Raw genomic sequence first — 20,499 nt, 5'->3', positions numbered from 1 at the left:
AGGAATGCAGCAGTTATTCAACTACTGTAGCAGAAAATAAAGAATGAGCTTGATAAAACGATGTTGTTTTTTTTATTTGCCACTTTAGTAGTTGAAGTGATTTTGTTTTTCAAGCCAACGGCACATTGATTTCTTTCGAGAAACTGGAAGTCACTCTCACCCCCCCACCCCCATGGTACCAAGAATCTTGTCTACAGAAAAAAGACAAGGCAACACTACTGGGCATCCTATGTAAGGAAGTAAAAAGTGCTTGAATCTGTAGGTGCTGTAGAAAGGAATACAAATACAGTGCTATTGCTGCAACTGGTTAAAAGCCTCAGACTGTAAAAAGTCAAGGAGTTTATTTTATTCAGGAAGCACACACCTGTGTGGATAAGAAAGTTAAAATTTAAACTTCTTATTCATACAGGTGCTTCTTGAATTGATACAGAGAAAGACGTGCTTAGTTATAAGCAAATTAACTCAGCCTTTTTGAGGACCTAGATATGCAAGATTTACATATCTAGGCCAACAAGAACGCTGAGTTACTTAAAGATGCAGCATATCTCACTCATGCATACAGCATTAATCACTTTTCCCCTACCTTGCATTGGACACATTGCAGCCTGTTGCCTCGTTTATGAATGCCATGGCAAGAAGCTTCTCTGCTTCAGAAAGGTGTGCGGTTTGCTTTATTTATTTTTTTATTTTCATTAACTTTAACCTTCTGATGTCAAAATGGCTGGCTAGTTATTTTGTTGGACTTCCAAGATGGCTGCACACTGATCAACAGCTTAATTTAAGCCTTTATCAGTTCATAGGTGTTTACTAGGTTAATGACCACAATGACCTTTTTAATCCATACATCCAAATCTCTGACAAGTTCTGGTACCCTTGATTAGTGTAATAAGAGGCTTGGGAGATGAAACATTTACAAGCAGAGGCCTGGGAGATGAACCATTTACAGGTTGTCTGTGTCCATTAGAGACATGCCAAACCAGGGATGAATTTCCTGTTCCCCATCCAATTGTCCAAGTTACACTTGAATTGGGCTAGGGAGGAACTCTGCTTCACATGGCTTGGGAGCCGGTTCCACAGACAGGGCAGTCTCTGGGATACATACTTGTCTCTCTAGCAGGTCCCATTTATATCACAGGCAAAGATTAAGTTTTCTGAATGAGTCATTCTGATGCTATTTGTTTTGTGGATATGCAGGAGGTCCATCAGAGTGAGGTCTGACAATGCCCTGTATGCCAGGCATACATCTCCCCTCAACAGCCTGTAGGTGACAGAATACAGGGATAGGTTCTTGAGGCAGTCTGCAGAGGACATGATACTTATGCCCTGTATTCGTTTAGTGAGAAACCTCTGATGTGGACATTCCATTTGTTGGATATACTTGGCTAGGTACATACCAAAGGGGGCATCATACTCAATGATAGGTCTGATGAATGCCGAATGCTGTGGAACAATGACTTCTTTGGACCTAGATGCCACACCTTTGTTTACAAGTTGCACAAAATATAATGATTTCCCCACTACTGTAGACACATCATGGTCAAAGGGTAGATTACTGTCTGTGTGTGTCCCTGAGTCCCTGAATACTGGGTTAACTCTAAGGGGTATTTTGTCAATATGATAGTTACTAGGGGTGGACGATTTCTCGAAGGATACTGTTCTTGGCATTTAGTTTTAGTCCATGGCTCTGACACCAGTTGTTTGTCTGTGTCAGACTTTTCTGGATAACATTTGTGCCGGTGTGGGATTCAATGACAGCTTCTAGTTTGCAATCAACTGCAAATTTAGACAGAGACCATTGGCACTGGCCTTGACTACAGAGAAGTAAAGGCCAAAAAAGAGGTTCAACAACTGATGCATGAGGGACTCCGCTTCCGACTGGCCTCTTTCTAGAGGTTGACTCCCCAACTGAAACTTCCTGGGGTCTGTCTGTGAACCAAATGGCTATCCACTGGGTGACATACGGGTTTGGTCAGATCAAGGTAAGCAGTGTGAAACATTTTGCCCTCATCTATTGCCTTGGTGACCTTCTCAAAGAAGTCCACCAGGTTTAGTAGGCATGACCTGCTCTTGATGAAACCAAACTGGGTTAAGTCCAGTGTCTAGAGGTTTACTATATTGTTATTGATCATTTCCATGATAATTCTTTCCATGACTTTGTATAAAAGACTAGTGAGACTTATGGGTCTGTGGTTTCCAGTGTCTGTTAATGGCTCACCTTTGTGCAGAGGGATGACTGTCGCTGTTCTCAATTCATGAGGCATGAAGCCTGTTTGGAGGTTACAGTTAAACAGCAATTCCAGAGGGCCTGATAGGTCATATTTTGTGCTGTTTAGCAGGCATCCTGGGATACTGTCTGGACCCATTGATGCAGTGTTTTTGACCTTAGAAAGAACATTAAGGATCTGTTCCCTAGTTATAGCAGGGGAGTTATATTTGATGGTATTTCCTGAGAGAAGGTTGAAGTAGAGACAGGGATAAAGTTGGAGCTGAATCTGTCAGCCAGTGGGTTTGCTATATCTTGTACCTCAGTACAGGTAGCTCCATTTACAATGAGCTCTGCACACAATTGTGTATTGCCTTTGAGGTTGCAGACATAGCTAAATAATGTCTTGTGGTTGTCCTTAGCCTGGGATGTAAAATTTACCTCAAATCTGGCTTTGGTAGACTTTAATTACCCTCTGAGTTGTTGGTTTAGTTTGATGAGAGTGATTTTATCCTGCTTGGTGCTGCACCTCCTATTTTTTGCCATAATTTTCTTCCTTCTGTTATACAGCTTATTGAGTTTGGTCCAATGACCTCAGTGCATGCGTAATGTGGCTGATCCTAGCCCCTGATAAGCAACTGACAGTGAATTTATCCTTACTTAGCCTGGTGAGAGCCATCAGTGTGTCTTACAATGGAGTCTCCAATGACCAGAATGTTATATTGTGTGGTGGCTCGCCTTATGGGCTTAGAGGTTGAGGCTCCCTGAGATGTGGCTGTATGTGTTGATGTGGGTGTTTTTTTGAAAGAGCGCATTTGGGGCTGCTGAGGGTATTTGTTATGTGTAGTTCATCTAATAGGTCTTTGGGGTTTAGGAAAATTACATTTAAGTGCCTCAGTATATGTGGGTCTATGTGTCTGGTTTGAATTGTGTGTGATAGGTGCAGGGTGTGTACTACTGATAACCTTATTGACATTAGGAGTGTTTTTATGTAAGAACTTTGCTTCCAGTGACATTGTGTAACTACATCTCTCACATACCATATCAGTTTGTTTGAAAATTAACTGGTTGTCAGTAAATGTGGGGTAATTTCTACATTGCATCAGGATGCCCATATCCATCAAGCTAGTAACGGAGATAGTGGGAAAGTTCATATCTATGGCAATAGACCCTTTTTATTGATTAGACAGTTGGAGTGAGAATATAAAGTAATGTCAGGAGTATCTGGATAGCAATTCTGGGGGCAGTGCATGTCACTGCAAACTAGTTGTCCTGTGAGCAACTAGATATTGGAGAAATTTCAATTGTGTTTTTACAAGAAAAAAAGTCACTCAAGTTGTCTGTGTCTATACAGGGCATTGCCAAACACTTAAGGTGAACTAATAAGATGACCCTGAAAATCTAAGGATGAAGTATTTAGGCAGATATTCTGAAGTTAGAAGCAAATCAAGCAGTAATTACTGAAAACAAAGAATTATCTTGTCAATGTGAAAAAAGAAACTGAGAAATAACAGCTAGTAATTTTTCCAGCTTGAGTAAAATTCAGTTAGTGGCTAGTAAGTACACTATCTTGATGTCAGCAAAGAAGAAATTTAGAGAACCTAAAAGAAAATCAACTAAAAAGGTGAAGAGAAAATACTGACTGGGAAGAATCCTAACGCTGTTCAGCAAAAAGCAGTTCAAACTTCAGATTTGGTACAAGAGATGGCTTCCAGTAATTTAGAGGAAAAAAATAAATAAATCAAACGCACTCAGAAGTAATTAAAATAAATGAAACACTGTCAAATCAAATAGCAAAAAGGATGGAAAAATAGAAAAAACGCTTTAACTAGGTATTCAGATGAACTGATAAAGCTGCTAAAATCAGAGGTGGAAATGAAGAAAAGGTTGGCTGGGTATGACACTTTTCAGGAAGAGCTGTTTCAAAAAATGGTAGAGTCAGAAGACTGAGAGTACAGAGAAAACCCAAGATCTTCAGCTGTAACAGAAAGTGAAAGGAACAGACTGTATTAATTTTATGAAACACAAATAAGGAACTGGACTGGTATTCAGCAGTAGTATTTGTTAATTGAATGGACACATTTAGTATAGGCTACAAAATTGGCCATGAGAAAGCAGCCAAGACTTGGATTAGCAAAGATTTAATCATACCAGCAGAAACAGTTGATCCTAACAAAACTGTGGCAGAATGGAAAAGTATTAAAATTTTTAGACAACAGTGTGTGGAAAATGAATACTCACTGTACAGCAGGCAAGAGATTCCATAACGATAAGTTTTGAAATTAACATTTTACAACTCAGCATTCTGAGAGTGGATCATATAGTCCCTATTATTGCATAGCTATTGCATCTCATATGTTAACTGTTGCACACATTTCATTCCAAATGCAGCATGAAAGAATCAATTACATCAGGTACTACCTTGGATATTACAGGAGTCTGCATGTCCTCCCTGTGGTCGTGTGGGTTTCCTCCGGGTGCTCTGGTTCCCTCCCACATCCCAAAGACATGCTGTAGGTGGATTGGATACTCTAAATTGGCCCTAGGCATGAGTGTGTGCGTGTGTGTGCCTTCTGTGGAAGGTTGGGCGCCAGGCTGGCAACTCAACACCGTAAAACTCCACTGCCAATCATGAGTGGACAGGTGATCCGTTGTGGTGACCCCTAACCGGGAAAAGCCGAAAGAAGAAGAAGAAGACTACCTTGGATATTACTAAAAAATAGTCTCTTCACTGGCATGCTTTGTAACTGTCATTTTCACATGCATAAAACATTTAAAATAGTGTGTTATTCAAAATAGTGGCACTAATCTGAATTCAGTATACCTAGCTTCATAAAGAGTGTATTTGCTTTTTATTTAAAAGAGAAAATCTAAAAATAACTGGCCATGTATCAGACAATCTTCACAGATATAAACAGGAATACAAATGAACAAAAGTCAGTGATATAATATTTGAAAATAATGTTTTTTAATTAGTATCTCCCCAAATAAATATGGATTGAAAATATACTGGCTTTCCATTTTGGAAATGCTTAGGTTCTGTGGTGATCCATAAATAGTCTTGATGAGCCTGGAATGCAGCTTTGGCAACACATAATGCTTTAGGATATAACCTTATGACCTGCAAATAACAGAAAAAAAAGTTTAACTTAAAATTTTCTGCAGTGCACAGCATTTTCAATAATTAATACTGATGTTTAGTCCTCTCTAATGAAACAGTATGGTTCCCTATCTATCTATCTTTTGTTTCATCCATCTATCTATCTATCTATCTATATATCTATCTATATATCTATCTATCTGTCTATCTTTTGATCTGTCACAGACAACCATTCAATAAAAAAATCCAAGAAAGCCTCAGGTAACCTAGAATCTTCACAGTGTAATACCTTAAATCTCCTGTAGTGGAGGCCCTTAGGATACATGCATATAACCCAATACAGGCCAGTGCTTCAGTAAAGACTTAAAAAGTGAAATGTAATGGGCCATTAAGAAGCCAAGAAAATGAAACATTGATATGTCTGTAACAGAACATATATCCATTGGGCCCCCATTACAGGGGGTTTAATGTGTTACACAGTGAAGACTCTAGCTTAGCTGGGGCTTTCTTGGAGGTTTTAATGCATGCTTTGTCTTTGTGAACTTTTCACCCTCTGTATTATGTAGCACATATCCGGATAAGTCGTGCACTGTGTTGACATTTAAAAATGTCTACAGGCTGAACATGTTATCAAATGCTAATCTCTATGTGAAAAATGTTCCAAGTCCACTCCTTGGCTCTTCAGCAGTCATGAAAATTCCCTTAAGCCTGCCATATTTATGGTACTGAATAAAACTAATATTAAAGTTTACACATAATACACATGACAAACATGTTTACTGGCATTACAAAACACCTTTGTGTAACCAACATTTATACACAGTTTTAACTAAATAAAAGCAAAACAAAATAAAAAAAATTAATAACTGAAACATGAACTGTATTTCCACTTACTACAATGAAATAATGGTATTTCACATGTTGCACATACACAATTTACACTCACAACTCCCAAACACAACACTGACCAACTAAATCAACCCCTAGAAAAGACATTTATTCTTATTAGTATAATAAGTATATATAAAAGAAAGAAAAGGAAAAGAAAATATTAACTGCGACTAGGTGATCTGAAAAAAATGAGCCAATTCTAACTCCCTAAATTAAATAGAAATCATTAAATAAACTAAACTGCAAAACCAACAGTTCCTATTATCATCACTAAACTTTTAAAATGCATCAAATAAGCTAACTGCCAATACAAAAAAATATTTACATATACGTGCACAAGACTCCATTCAAATCTATGCAAATACTCAAATATGTTTTCAGTAGAAATGCAGGCAATTAACAAAGCTCACTGAAGCAAAATTGTAAAATATGTAAAAAAAATTGATAAATGGAATATTTAGAGGTCTGGCTTGTGTGATATATGAAAAATATTCTGCTGCAGGAATTAGATAATTATTCACAACTTGAGGCTTCAGCACCTGTCTTGGAACTCATTACAACCTACACTACAAGATAATTTATAAATTACACATTAGATTCAATATGTCATATTTTTTTTCTAAAAACCTTAAACCTGATTGGTCAAACCTCAGAAAAATCAGGTAACTAATATAGCAATAACCCACGCCTGGGTGTGGGTAATGCGGGATTTACCCAAACAAAGACAACCGTGGGTAAATCCCGCATTACCCACACCCAGAAGTGGGTTATTGCTATTATACTATGACATTATTTAAGAAAATAAATAATTACTTTTCTTAAATAATGGCATTGTATAATGCCTCTTTGCTGCCCTTTCGCAGCTGTCTGGTATCCGCGGCAGTTCTGATGTACTGCGCATGCCTACGCAGTACATCAGAGCTGTGGCCAAAAGCAACGGAGAAAGCAAGATCTCCATTGCTTTTTACTGTTTCGCTATGTTAAATGGGTTTAACATAGGGAGACAGCTTTAAAATAAGCAACGGAGATCCCTGTTGCTTATTTTAAAGCTGTCTCGCTATGTTAAACCCATTTAACATAGCGAGACAGGTTTAAAAAAAAGCAATGGAGAAAGCAAGATCTCCGTTGCTTTTTACACACTGTGTCGCTATGTTAAAGGAGTTTAACATAGCGAGACAGCTTTAAAAAAAGCAACGGAGATCTCCGTTGCTTTTTTTAAACCTGTGTCGCTATGTTAAACTCTTTTAACATAGCGAGACAGTGTTTTAAAAGAGACTTATACTCAAGGGAGCCCGCAGGATTTTTTGCAGGGGGGGTGCAAACCCAGAGCCCCACCCACATAGCTCACCCCGCCCCCTGCCAACACAGCCCCACCCAAGTCCACCCACCCCAAGCCCCGCCCACACAGCCATTCCAGTGTCCCATTACTTGGCTATTTCTCCCCATTTACTGTAGACACTGTTCAAATCTGTGTGCATACTGTTTTATGCTTTAGTTCTACAATGATTACAGGCAGTTGGATTTAATTTACAACTTTTATTTCAAACATTATAGCCCAAACACTGAGACATTTACTAAACCTAAACAAAGCAATAGTCTTACAATGAAAACAGACTTGGCATTAAAGCTTCTCTACTTTTGAAACTCACATTCAATGAAACAGCATTGAAACCCACATTCAAAGAAAATGCATCTGGCCAGTGGCAGGTTATTTACCTTTGAACTGTTTTCAAGCAATAGGCTCCTTGCACACCGTTAGGGCCATGCAAAAGTTATTTGATTTACCTGATTGTATTAATTATAATATATAATTAAATTATATCCCTTGTATTATACAGCAGCACTTGTTTGAGTGTCTCTGCTGAAGTAAAAGTAATCTGAATAATTCCACATTAAAGATATCTGAAACTAATGAAGATGTTGTTGCTAGAAAACAACTGTATATTTCAGTGTTTCATCTACAAATTCAGTGCCTGCTGCCGTCAAAGAATAAATTGCCTGTGTTAAATTAAAAAAATGGTAAGCTGGTATATTGCAATAGAAAATGGATGACAAGCTGAAAAACAGGTTCATAGTTATTAGGCATCTCATCCAAAGGAGGACATCCTGAGGACTGCAGCATACAAATGTATATGCTGTAGGAATAGAACCTCAAGCCTTTACATTAAGATGCAAGTATTCTACTTGTGGTGCTACTAACATAGCTTTAAAACTTTATACCACAACAGAGATACCATTTGCTAAACAAAACAGTTGCACATAGTAAACAGACTTGGCATGAGCAGCAGTGAACTTAGCTTCCTTAAAACTCACAGTTCCTTGAAAATGCACTTGAAAATTCCACCTGTTAACTCTAACTTGGGCATTTCACTTTCTCTCTCACAAACATACCACACCCCTCAAGGCCTCAACCTTAGTGCAAGAAATCTGGACAAAGCCTAAAATAAATAGGGATAGATTATAAATATGGCTCTCAGAAACTTAGAAAATTGCAAGAGTAACAGGATTTGTGTTAGTATGCATTTTTCTAATGACATCTAAAACTGAAATGTCTCATTTAGCAACTTCAATCCTTTTTAGGAGGAATAATGGGGCAAAATCCTGGGCAGCTGAGGGGTATGCTACCTCCCTCTTATACACACATCAAATAATTCTGGTCAGACTTGAATTAGTTCTGGGAAGATTGCACTGAACGGCACCGTGCTTGAGCTGAAGTGGGTGAAATCCTGGTAGCCAGTGATAACTGATCTGCAGCTCAGCAATGTGAAGCATTAAAGCATTTTTAGCAGAGCATTGTTTCATCACTACCTATTGTGTTTGCACATAAGCTGTAGTTATTTTAAACATTTGCCTTTTTTGATTACTACAGAGTACATTTACCCACCAGAGCTATTGTGTTTTGACTTCAGTGTGGAGCTAGCTGTTGCAGGGCTTGGCTTTTAAGTAAGGTAGCAATGCTTATTTACCATATACCATTAAAGCCACCCAACTACAAGTGTACTAACACACAGACACTGCTATAAGACACTGGTCTGCAATAAAATGTAATGAGCTTCTGAAAATACTGTAATCCTGTCCTTTTATTACAATGAATATAAAATACTTCGAAATAAGGTAAAAAGCTCATAATCTTGACCGACAAAACTACTTTTCCACACTTCAAAACAATAATAAAATCAAACCCTCAGAAATTTTGGAAAGGTATCTCTACTCTACTTAACCCCAGCAAACCAGATACCCCTACCCCAGACCCAAACGCTCCTGACCAAGACTTGGCTCCCCAATTTAACTCTTTTCATTGAATCAATTTCCAAATTAACGTCATCTTTCTCTAACACCACTACATTCTCCAAAACTCCCTTACCATCCCCAACCATCTTTCTACCCTACTCTGCTACTACTTCCTCATTCCCATCTACTAACTCCCATCCCCCCACTCCTCCTACTCCTACTACTTCATCAGCTTCATCTGCCCCTAATTCTCCCTCTTCACACTCCTTTTTTCTCATTTAAACCTATACCCACTTCTACTATAAAGAAACTCCTTATGAAACTGAAGCCATGCACCAATGCTCCTGATAACATCCCTTCTTACTTTCTTAGCAAAGCTGCTGAAGCAATCGCTTACCCTATTAGCATTTTAATCAACCGCTCTATCCAAGAATGTATAGTACCCCAAGTCTGGAAAAGGTACTTTATCATACCTCTACATAAAGGTGGCAACAACAACAATGTTACTAATTTCCACCCCATCGCTATTCTGTCCCTTATGAAACTGAAGCCATGCACCATTGCTCCTGATAACATCCCTTCTTACTTTCTTAGCAAAGCTGCTGAAGCAATCGCTTACCCTATTAACATTTTAATCAACCGCTCTATCCAAGAATGTATAGTACCCCAAGTCTGGAAAAGGTACTTTATCATACCTCTACATAAAGGTGGCAACAACAACAATGTTACTAATTTCCACCCCATCGCTATTCTGTCCCCCATCTCTAAACTCCTAGATAAGTGTATCCAACTACAACTCCTTCCACATCTCTTAGATAATCACCTACTAACTCCCACACATGGATTCAGACCACATCATAGCACTATGACCGCCCTCCTCTCCTTTCTTGAAACTGTAAATAAAGCCCGCGACTCTGGCCAAATTGTTTCTACCCTACTACTCTACCTCTCTAAGGCCTTTGGCACTCTCACACAGCCTGCTAGTAACTAAACTTTACCTATCCCCCTCCTCCTTGAACTGGTTCTCCAGCTACTTATCTAACAGATCTCAAGCAGTCAAATGGAAAAAGGCCACCTCCTCATTTCTAAATACTCCTACTGGGGTACCCCAGGGCTCTATACTGAGTCCCCTTCTCTTCAATATATTTATAAATGATTCTGCATCTCTATCCCATTCTCAGACATCATCCAATATGCCAATGATTCTGCTATTATCTGCGCTGCCACCTCTATCCCCTCACTCCTAAAACTGACTCAAGATACTTTTACAACAACTGAGCAATGGATGAAAAGGAATCACCTAGCACTCAATGCCTCTAAAACCAAATTAATGTTATTCACCCCCTCTAAGGCAACTTCTTTCAATATAAACACATTCCACATCTCTAGACAAAATAATCTACCCCTGGAACTGGTGTCCGAGACCAAGTTACTTGGGGTCCAAATTGATAACCAGCTCAAATTCAACTCCTACCTACAGTTAAATATCAAGAAAATCCATCAAAAACTAGGTATGCTTTACAGACAAAATCATTACCTTACACCTGCTACCAAAATCACCCTCTACCTCATTTCTTATCCCCTCCCTTCCCTATGGAGCTCCACTCCTAACTAATCTACAGACCTCTCTAAAAACACAACTTTCCTCTTGCTACAACAAAATTGCCAAGTTCGCTACCAACCACAAGTCCTCCACCCACCACTGTTCCTCTCTCCAAAAACTAAAATGGCTAGAGCTACCCAGTTATCTCACATATACTCAACTAAATCTTGCACATAAGCTCATTTTCAACCCCTCCCTTTGTCCCTCCCTTTCATCAGCCTTTAAAATGCACCTTCCTGCTAGAGTATTAAGGTCCAACAATCAAAATCTATTAGAAGTATATAAACCAAGTAGTCCCCCAGGCAAAAATCTTCTGTCTTATGGCCTTGCATGCCTTTGGAACTCCCTACCACCTTCCATTCGCACCACCCCCAACCATTTTATATTTAAAAGATCTCTTCACTCACATCTAGTATCCCAGTGGGAATGCTCTTGCTCCCACCCCACATAACTAACTTGCAAACTCCATCTTCTTTCTTCCTCTGTTTCCTCCTGCAACTTTCCTAATTACCCACCCTAACTCATACATATTATTATTCCTACAATAATCGGAAAGAATATACTAGGCCACACTTCCTAAGTATTGCTTCCCTAATACGTTATTGCTTCTCAGTACTTTTGTGCATTGCTTCCTAATATGTTATTATTCCTCAATATTGTCATGAAATGCTTCCAAATATGTTATTTCTCAGTGCTTTTGTGCTAAATTTCCCTTTAGTCTGTATTACCCATTAATTTCATCACTAGATTGTACTCGCTCTAGTTTTTGTTGTATTATTTGCAAATTGTTATTTCTTGTATGATTAACTTCTGTGTAATTGTATAATTTGTATATCTATTAATAACCTACTTAGTTTTGGAGCTTTTCTCCCCAGGACTCCATTGAAAATGGGTTCCTTTGGCCCAATGGACTATCCTGGCAAACCAACTGCAAATAAAATAAATAAAATACTGTCATATGCATTTCAATACCCAAGGCTTATACATTATCTAGTCATGTAAATATTCTCTGCATGGCAACAATGAAAAGGCTTTCAATGCTGGTAATCCTTTAACAATATACTTACTAAAGCTTACTTGCATCTTACAATGTCCGACAGGCTTACTAAAGCTTACTTGCATCTTACAATCTCCGACAAGCTTACCTGATGTTCATTAAATCATGGCTACTTAAACAGAGCAACAGGGCACTGTGACAGCATACAGTTCCTGAATAAGAAGCATAAATCAACAGTACAAAAATCTGATAGAAAACCAGAACATTTTGCAAAATCAAGGACAGATGAAAAGCCACGGTCGTATTTGTGATCTACTTTGGATGGGGGAATACTCTGCACACTTAAACTGCATAACTGCTCCTTGCCTTCCATGGACACATCCAGAGCCACTACAATGGGGAGTGGGGTGCAATAAGTATGTCACAATTTGAAATGTCTCTGGCTGACGGTGATGGATCAGACACTCATACCTCTCAACTTCAGAGCAAGAAATCTGGACAAAGCCATACATAGAACTAGAAGTGGGACACAAGCCCAAAAATAAGGCCAATTTTTAAATATTGCTCTTATAACTTAAATAGAACAGGTAGATATTGCATTAGTACAAATTTTCTGAAGGGTATGAAATCTGAAACTGAAATGTCTGCCATTATTTTCTAACTTCAATCTTTAATGACTTGCCACTAATTTGCCAGAAAACCACAATTTTATGAAAAACGGACCAAAATGTGATGCAAAAATACCTGTCAAAAAAGGGACACCTTTTTAATATTAACAGTTAACTTGAAGCAGCTAACGAAATAAGAGCATCCACATGCATTTCTGAAATAAAGGTAATCTATAAGTGATCATTACAGTTATATATAATTGTAAACCCTCCACATTTTCTTCCAAAATTGCCATTTTGGAGGAGGGATTATTAGGGGAGAGCAACATTTTGAGCCAGAATTGGGGACAATTGAAATGTTTGGATATTCCTAATCTACAAAGTGATTTGCACGTACCTCTCAACCTCTTAATGCAGGAAATCTGACAAGGCCAAATATATTGGGGAACATACAAACACTACTAAAAATTGCTCTTGTATAAACTTAAAGACAGTCTTGCATTAGCATGCATTTTTCTGAAGGTTATGACATCTGAAACTCAATGTCTGTCATTTAATGGCTTCATTCCTAAATGATTTGCTAGAAAACCACAAATTTGAGGAACAAACCAAAAATAAGCAGCAAATATCTATTCATTCTGCAAAGATATGGACAACTGAGAGGTATAGTTCAACCGGGCTGTCTGAGCTTGCTACCCCTCACAAAATCATGGTCAAATGGAGCCTCCCCTGCAGCCATTCCAATGTCCCATTCCTTGGTTATTTTGCCCCATTTATCATAAACACTAATGTGCATACTGCTTTACTTCTGCGATGATTTAGGATTTCATTTGAAAGTTTTATTTTGCATTTTACAGCACAAACCCTAATACATATCTGTTAAAGCAATGCAGTCTCACAATGAAAATAGACTAACATTAAAACTTCTCTGCTCTTGAAACTCGCATGCATTGAAACAGCACTGAAACCCACTTTCAGAGAAAATACATTTTGCCAATGGCAAATATTAACTCTGGACTGTCTTCAAAATCATAGGCCCCTCGAACATAACGTGCTCTTTGATACACCTTCCTGACCGTATTAGATTATATTCCTTGTACAATACAGTACAGTTGTTAGAGGGCATTTTAAATTTATTGTTTTGAACATTTTTCCAGTAAACAATGAAATAAAAAGCATCCACCAATGACAAAACTGCCCAATTCAGAACATTTCCATCATAAAAAGTCTACTCAAGTCCACCAGTATCAGTAAAAAATATACACAATCTCTGAAGTAGTAAACTCCACATTGAAAAAAATTTGTAACTAATAAAGAGGTTGCTGCTAGCAAACACTTTATATGTCATTGTTTAATCTACAAATAAAGTGCCTGTTACCCTTGAAGAATAACTTGCTTTTGTTGCATGCAATAAAAAAATGAAAAGCTAGTAATACCACAATAGGGAATGGATAGCAAACTGTTAACAGGTTCATAGTTACTCGGTATCTTTGCCAAAAAGACTGCAGCATCCACCCCCTTTACAACACAATACAGCATCAGCAATGCATTTACCTACTGTGGGAGTAGAACCCACAGCCTTCAGCATCTAAAGCAAGTACACTATTTGTTGTGCTATTAACAATGCAAGCAGACTAAACATAAGCAGCACTAAACTTTTGCTCCCCTGCAGCTCTCAGCTCCTTGTAAAATCTGCTCGATACTCAGCTGTATCTCTGAACTTTTCAGCACAAGAAATATGGAAAAAGCCAAAATTTATTGGGGACAAAAGGCCAAAAACCAGGGACACATTTTAAACATTGCTTGTATAATGTTTGAAAGTTGCTAGAATAAAATGCTGCGTTACCACCATACATTTCACTGCCACGTCTTAAACCCAGGGGACCCCGTGCAAAACAGTCAGAGCAACATACCACTATGCCAAATCAACTGTTTTGTGAAAGAGGAAGACTGAAACTTAAATAGCTACCATTTAGTGAATTCAGTTCTCACCATAGCACAGCTGTCAACCTCTTAGCACAAAATACCTGAACAAAGCCAATAATGGGTGACTACAACCACCAAACATTCAGTGAATTCAGTTCTCACCATAGCTCTCAACCACTTAGCAAATAACACCCGGACAAAGCCAGTAATGGGAGAATATAGCCCCCAAACATATTCAGTGAAATCAGTTCTTACCATAGCTCTCAACATTAGCAAAAAACCTGGATGAAGCCAATAAATACCTGAACAAAGCCAATACTGGGTGAATACAGCCCCCAAACATATTCAGTGAATTCAGTTCTTACCATAACTCTCAACCCTAGCACAAAACCTGGATGAAGCCAATAATGGGGGGAATACAACTAATGGAAAAAGTCCGGGCGACCGGACCTTTTTCCATTAGTATAAGTCGATTTACAACGTGCACGCTGGCCAATCAGCGTGCACGTTTTGGAATATTAATGGGGGGGGGGTCATGGTATAATGCTGCACAAGCCCCCACCCCCAACAAAAGAAAAAAATACAGGAACAGACAACAGACTCTTTTGAACGTAAAAATATGCTGCAGTAAAGCTTCTTACTAGCTCCATAATCCTGTCAGTCAACAACCAGACCAAACTGCTGCAAGTATAACAACTATATTGATAATTTTCAAAATAGCTGTTAAATGTGCCAGTTCTAAATTTAAAAAAGTGATTAGTCATCAGTATCAACACTGTCAAGCAATATGCAAATAAAACCTCTTTATTGCTATAAAGTACAATGCAAAAAGTCACTGCTGCAGCTGGAAGTTCCAGTATCACTGCTTTATAAGGAAACCTACAGTTTGGTTGTTTTACAGCTGAGCTTATGACCACGAAACAGTGTTATATTGTTAACATACGTGTAATGTCTGATAAAATGCAAATCAGATTATTATAGCTTGAGACAGTTAAGTATTACAGTGTCAAACATTGCTTTCTGGGATGATTTTAAAACATCCCCACAAAGGCACATTAAGATTCAGAGAATCACACAGACACACACATGCATGCAAACACGTGGCCACACAAAAACACAGACATATCCACACAAAGACAAGCATAAATAGACAAAACACATACATGGACACTTGCAATCAGACACACATTCATTAACTATTATGTTGCCAGTTGTATCTAACTGTCCTGAAGCTATAGTGACTTTTTGGTCTTCTTGCATAATCTAAGCTTCTGGGCTTTCATCAGAAGACACAACAGCTTATCCACACCTAGAAATTATTAGCAAACAATATACTATCTAGTAGTAATGCCTTCCATATTCTGTTGTACCTGTCTATTATCATAACTCTGTAGAATACAATATCTAGGATCTATCTCTTTTCTGTTTTTTTTTATTACTATACTAATTTTGTATCTTCTATGTGATATTTTCATTTGCTGTTTTGCACTGTATTGTGTCATATTGTACTGTATGACATCTTAAAACAAAGAGTGAGAAGGTCAATCAGTAAAAACTAAATGAAAACTCCAGCCAAGCTAGAACTTCCAATGAGTGACCTCCCAAACCTGCTGTAACAGAGGCACATGGGATATATGCAGATGACTCCTATGAACATCAGGTGTTTCAGCTATATGGCGATTCTGATTGCCCATAACCTTTATGTTTGAAGTCGTTTTAATGGACAATTTCAGGCCAATAAAGCCAAACCCCACTAGCTGTGGATATGCATATTTCGGCCTTGTTATGACCTCATCAGCACAGCACAAGCAGAGTGTTTGACTAAGCATAAGAAACACAGGGCTGTTATACCCAGCTGATGTCCATTATTATTAGGCTGACTGCAAAATATCCCAATTAACAAATTAAAACAAAGAGTGAGAAGGTCACACTGAAAAAAACAATCAGTAAAAACTAAATGAAAACTCCAGCCAAGCTAGAACTTCCAATGAGTGACCTCCCAAACCTCCTGTAGCAGAGGCACATGGGATATATGCAGATGACACCTATGAACATCAGGTGTTTCAGCTATATGGCGATTCTGATTGCCCATGACTTTTACGTTTGAAGTTGTTTTAATGGACAATTTCAGGCCAATAAAGCCAAACCCCATTAGCTGTGGATATGCATATTTCGACCTTGTTATGACCTCATCAGCACAGCACAAGCAGAGTGTTTGACTAAGCATAAGAAACACAGGGCTGTTATACCCAGCTGATGTCCATTATCATTAGGGTGACTGCAAAATATCCCAGCTAACAAATTAAAACAAAGAGTGAGAAGGTCACACTGAAAAAACAGTCAGTAAAAACTAAATGAAAACTCCAGCCAAGCTAGAACTTCCAATGAGTGACCTCTGTCTGCATATATCCCATGTGCCTCTGTTACAGGAGGTTTGGGAGGTCACTCACTGGAAGTTCTAGACTGGCTGGAGTTTTCATTTAGTTTTTACTGTATGGCATCTTGTAAGATTTGTTAACTGTGGAGCTTTTCTGCTTGGGCATTCAATGAAAAGAGACCTGTTATTGCTTAGTCAGAGTCTGCCAGTAGACAAATGCAAATGAATGAATATAAATATGTTAAATATTCTACCACAAATGAGCAAGGAAAGAAACTAATTTTCTAAAAATGTTAAAAAACAAATAACAAGCTCCATTAGAATAACCGAACTTTAAAACTCAAAAATGTGGAGGTCGTTTGCTAAGCAGAATTATGCTCTCTAGTTCACAAGCATTATTGCTTATATAAATATGGGTGTACTGTGTATGACTGAACTGCCCTAATGTTGAATGTAAAACAACAAAAGAAGTTTGGCCATACACAATACCGAATAAAACCAAAAAAAAAAAACAATGATTCCGACACAAAAAAAGCCCTGAAAACAATAATATCAGGAGATGAAACTATTAAAACTACGACGCCCCCAACACTAGCCTCAAACTTGTCTGAATAGTGGCAGACTACATGCAGCTGCCCCTTTCTCCAACCCTAACCCTACACCTTAAGATCATTAAAACCTTCCTGTAACACTATCACTACTCAAGACAGACACACAAACATTCACAAACACACACAAACAACACTACATCTGCCCCCTAACCTAACTCTTACCCTAAAATACACAAAGACTCACATAAACACACAGCACACATCCTGCAGTAACCCCCAACCCTAACCCTAACTTACATACACACACACACACACACACACACACACACACACACACACACACACACACACACACACATGATCTCACCCCCCCCCCCAGCCCCACTTATCTGTATCAACACTCTGTATATTTAACATATCCATGATTTGGCCATCCACACCTTCAACATGTCCAACATTTGGCCATCTTCAACATAGACATGAAATCATACCCCCTGCATTTGCTGAATGGTCAAACGTGGGGATCCATGGGTTCCATTCAAACACTTGAACTCTTGAGAGGACTGAGTTAATATGTTAAGTCTGTCATCTCATCACTACTTTATAGTCACATACAAAAACACACATTCTCAAAGTTCAATTCTTACAACATGTAACAGTCATCACAATTGTAAAAGACATAAAACTTCTATAGTAGATAAAATAAACATGTTCATACACAAAGTTCAAAATGTATCCATAAATTATATTGATTTACTTCTAAAGTTCTGCATTATGAAAAAATTTTTACTAAACATTTTAAAACATCCTTATCTCTAGTGGTGAACAAGTCCACTAAATCCTTTGGGTGCACTGGAATAAGTAAATCATAACCTGGACCAAATAAACTGGTATACATGCACTTATATTGTTATATAAGAGACAGTTTGCTAAAATGTGCACAACATCTTCATTTTTCTGATCACATGACTATTCCCCAAAAGAGCCACCTCCAATTCTCCAATTTTATTGTTCCATATATTCCCGTCATAGATCTCAAACATATACTTGACAAGTAATGTCCTCAAAAATCTCGGGGGGATTCAGTAAACACTACACAGTAATTTTCTACCATGCACACATGGTAGCAATGAGTTTTGGATTCAGTAAGCGCCATGTAGAGATGTGCACCCCCGCACAAACAAAGTAAACACCATGGCATGCTAATTACAGCACAAGCAGCTGAACTGCATGCTAATCAACCAATCCAACATGGTGGAGCTATTCAATAAGCTATAAAGCAACCGTGTAGACTCCATGCTGGTTTTTCCTGTGAATTCCAAACCTTTTGGAATACAGCCATGGAAAGGAGTCTGTACGGACAGAATGTTAAGGGCTGCTGCTGCTTTAATAAATTTGTATGTGCTACAGGCTGAAGCCAGTGCTGCTGCTGTTGCTGCCAACATGCTTAGGCTGAGAAAGAGAAGAGTTTTCAGGCCCATTTAACTTTTCACAACCTACATGACTTGGAAATTGTACAGTACTACAGGGTGGATAAGGACACACTAAAAGAACTCTGTAACCTCTGCTGTCCTCAATTCAGAGCCAGAGTCAACCAAGAGGAACCCATCCCAGTGGAGACAAAGGTATGTGTAGCACTTAGAGTCTTACTTACAGGTACCTTTCAGAGACCAACAGGGGACATACTGGGGTTATCACAGGCATCAGCATCCAAGATACTCCACCAGTTTCTGAATGCTATACTCCAACATGCCCGTGACCACATATATTTTCCCTATAGTTCTAAGGACAGAGCCAGAAATATGCAAGAGTTATACTGTGTAGCACACTACCCTGAAGTACTGGGTGCCATAGACTGCACACATATAGAACTTAAGGCATCACTCTGCAAACAGGGTAGGCTCTATATAAACAGAAAGGGCTACCACTCTATCAACTGCCAAGTCATGTGTAAAGCCAAGGGCAGCATCTTGAATATGTGTGCTGGCAATCCTGGCAGATACCATGACTCACATATCTGGCACACCTCCCAACTGTACCAGACGTTTGCTAGAAGGAATATCCCACAGAGGCATTTACTGGAGGATGCAGGCTATGCACTGGAACCATGGTTGATGACACCCATCAGAAGTGTACACACACCCATGGAAAAATTCCATAATGAGGCATATGCTCAAATCAGAAATATCATAGAGTGTGCATGTTTGGGATGCTCAAGTCGTGGTTCCAGTGCCTAGATACATATGGTGGAACCATGCAGTACAATCCATGAACATGTACAGAAATATTCACAGTATGTGCCATGCTACACAACATCATCCTGAGGAAACAGCTTCAGTAGGATCAGCAAGAGGAAGGGACACACATCCCACCACCAATGCCAAGGTCACCACAGCCACAGGCAGATGATAGACACCCCTTGTTCCAACATGTCATTCATACAATCACTGAATTGGCAACACTGTGGAGGAAATCACGCATGTCAGCCTGTGCCACATCTACAACCCTGAGCATTTGTCAGGAGCACCTATGGGAACGTGCCTGTGCCTTCATGATGGCCCTAAACATATGTTGAGTAGCACAGGAACAGATACCTGCACCAGCTGGAGGGGGATAGCAGACCTCCATCCGAGCACCCCTATCAACCCTTCTGCATGGCACCTCACCCACACTTTGGCTACAGCCAGAGTCAACAGGCACTGAAGCCATAATAGCCACACTTCCCTGATCAATCGCCTCACCCTCCACCTGTCCAATATATGAGGACTCACTGGAATTGGTGAGCATAAGCCTACTGGCTGTGTCCAATGGAATTGCAGGGAAAGGCAGTATGTCAACCTCAGTGTCAGATTCAACCTCTGAACGCACTGTCTGTGCCTCTGTCTGGCCACCATCATCATCAGTGTCTGCTGATACACTAACATCAGGTGGCAGAGGGCCCACACTTCCACTGTCATGATCACCTGTGATGAAAAGCAACAAACATAGGAAAAATTAATAACTACACTGCTA

General features: G+C 39.0%; 1 protein-coding gene across 4 annotated transcripts in view; it reads right to left on the bottom strand.

Annotated features, from left to right (window-relative positions):
- Positions 1-5,147: 5,147 nt before the first annotated feature.
- Positions 5,148-20,499, bottom strand: part of LOC122799893 (E3 ubiquitin-protein ligase RNF14-like) — an 826,975-nt gene continuing 811,623 nt past the window's right edge. For all 4 annotated transcript variants that reach the window (XM_044069268.1, XM_044069270.1, XM_044069269.1 and 1 more), the window contains one exon: positions 5,148-5,324. In XM_044069268.1, the coding sequence (XP_043925203.1) occupies positions 5,172-5,324 (153 nt within the window). In that variant the 3' untranslated portion in view covers positions 5,148-5,171. The remainder of the gene's footprint in view (positions 5,325-20,499) is intronic.

Source organism: Protopterus annectens, chromosome 4.part0 (genome assembly GCF_019279795.1).
Source record: "Protopterus annectens isolate FY-2018-M chromosome 4.part0, PAN1.0, whole genome shotgun sequence".
Taxonomy (NCBI): domain Eukaryota; kingdom Metazoa; phylum Chordata; order Ceratodontiformes; family Protopteridae; genus Protopterus; species Protopterus annectens.
This window is presented reverse-complemented; position numbering and strand designations above follow the sequence as displayed.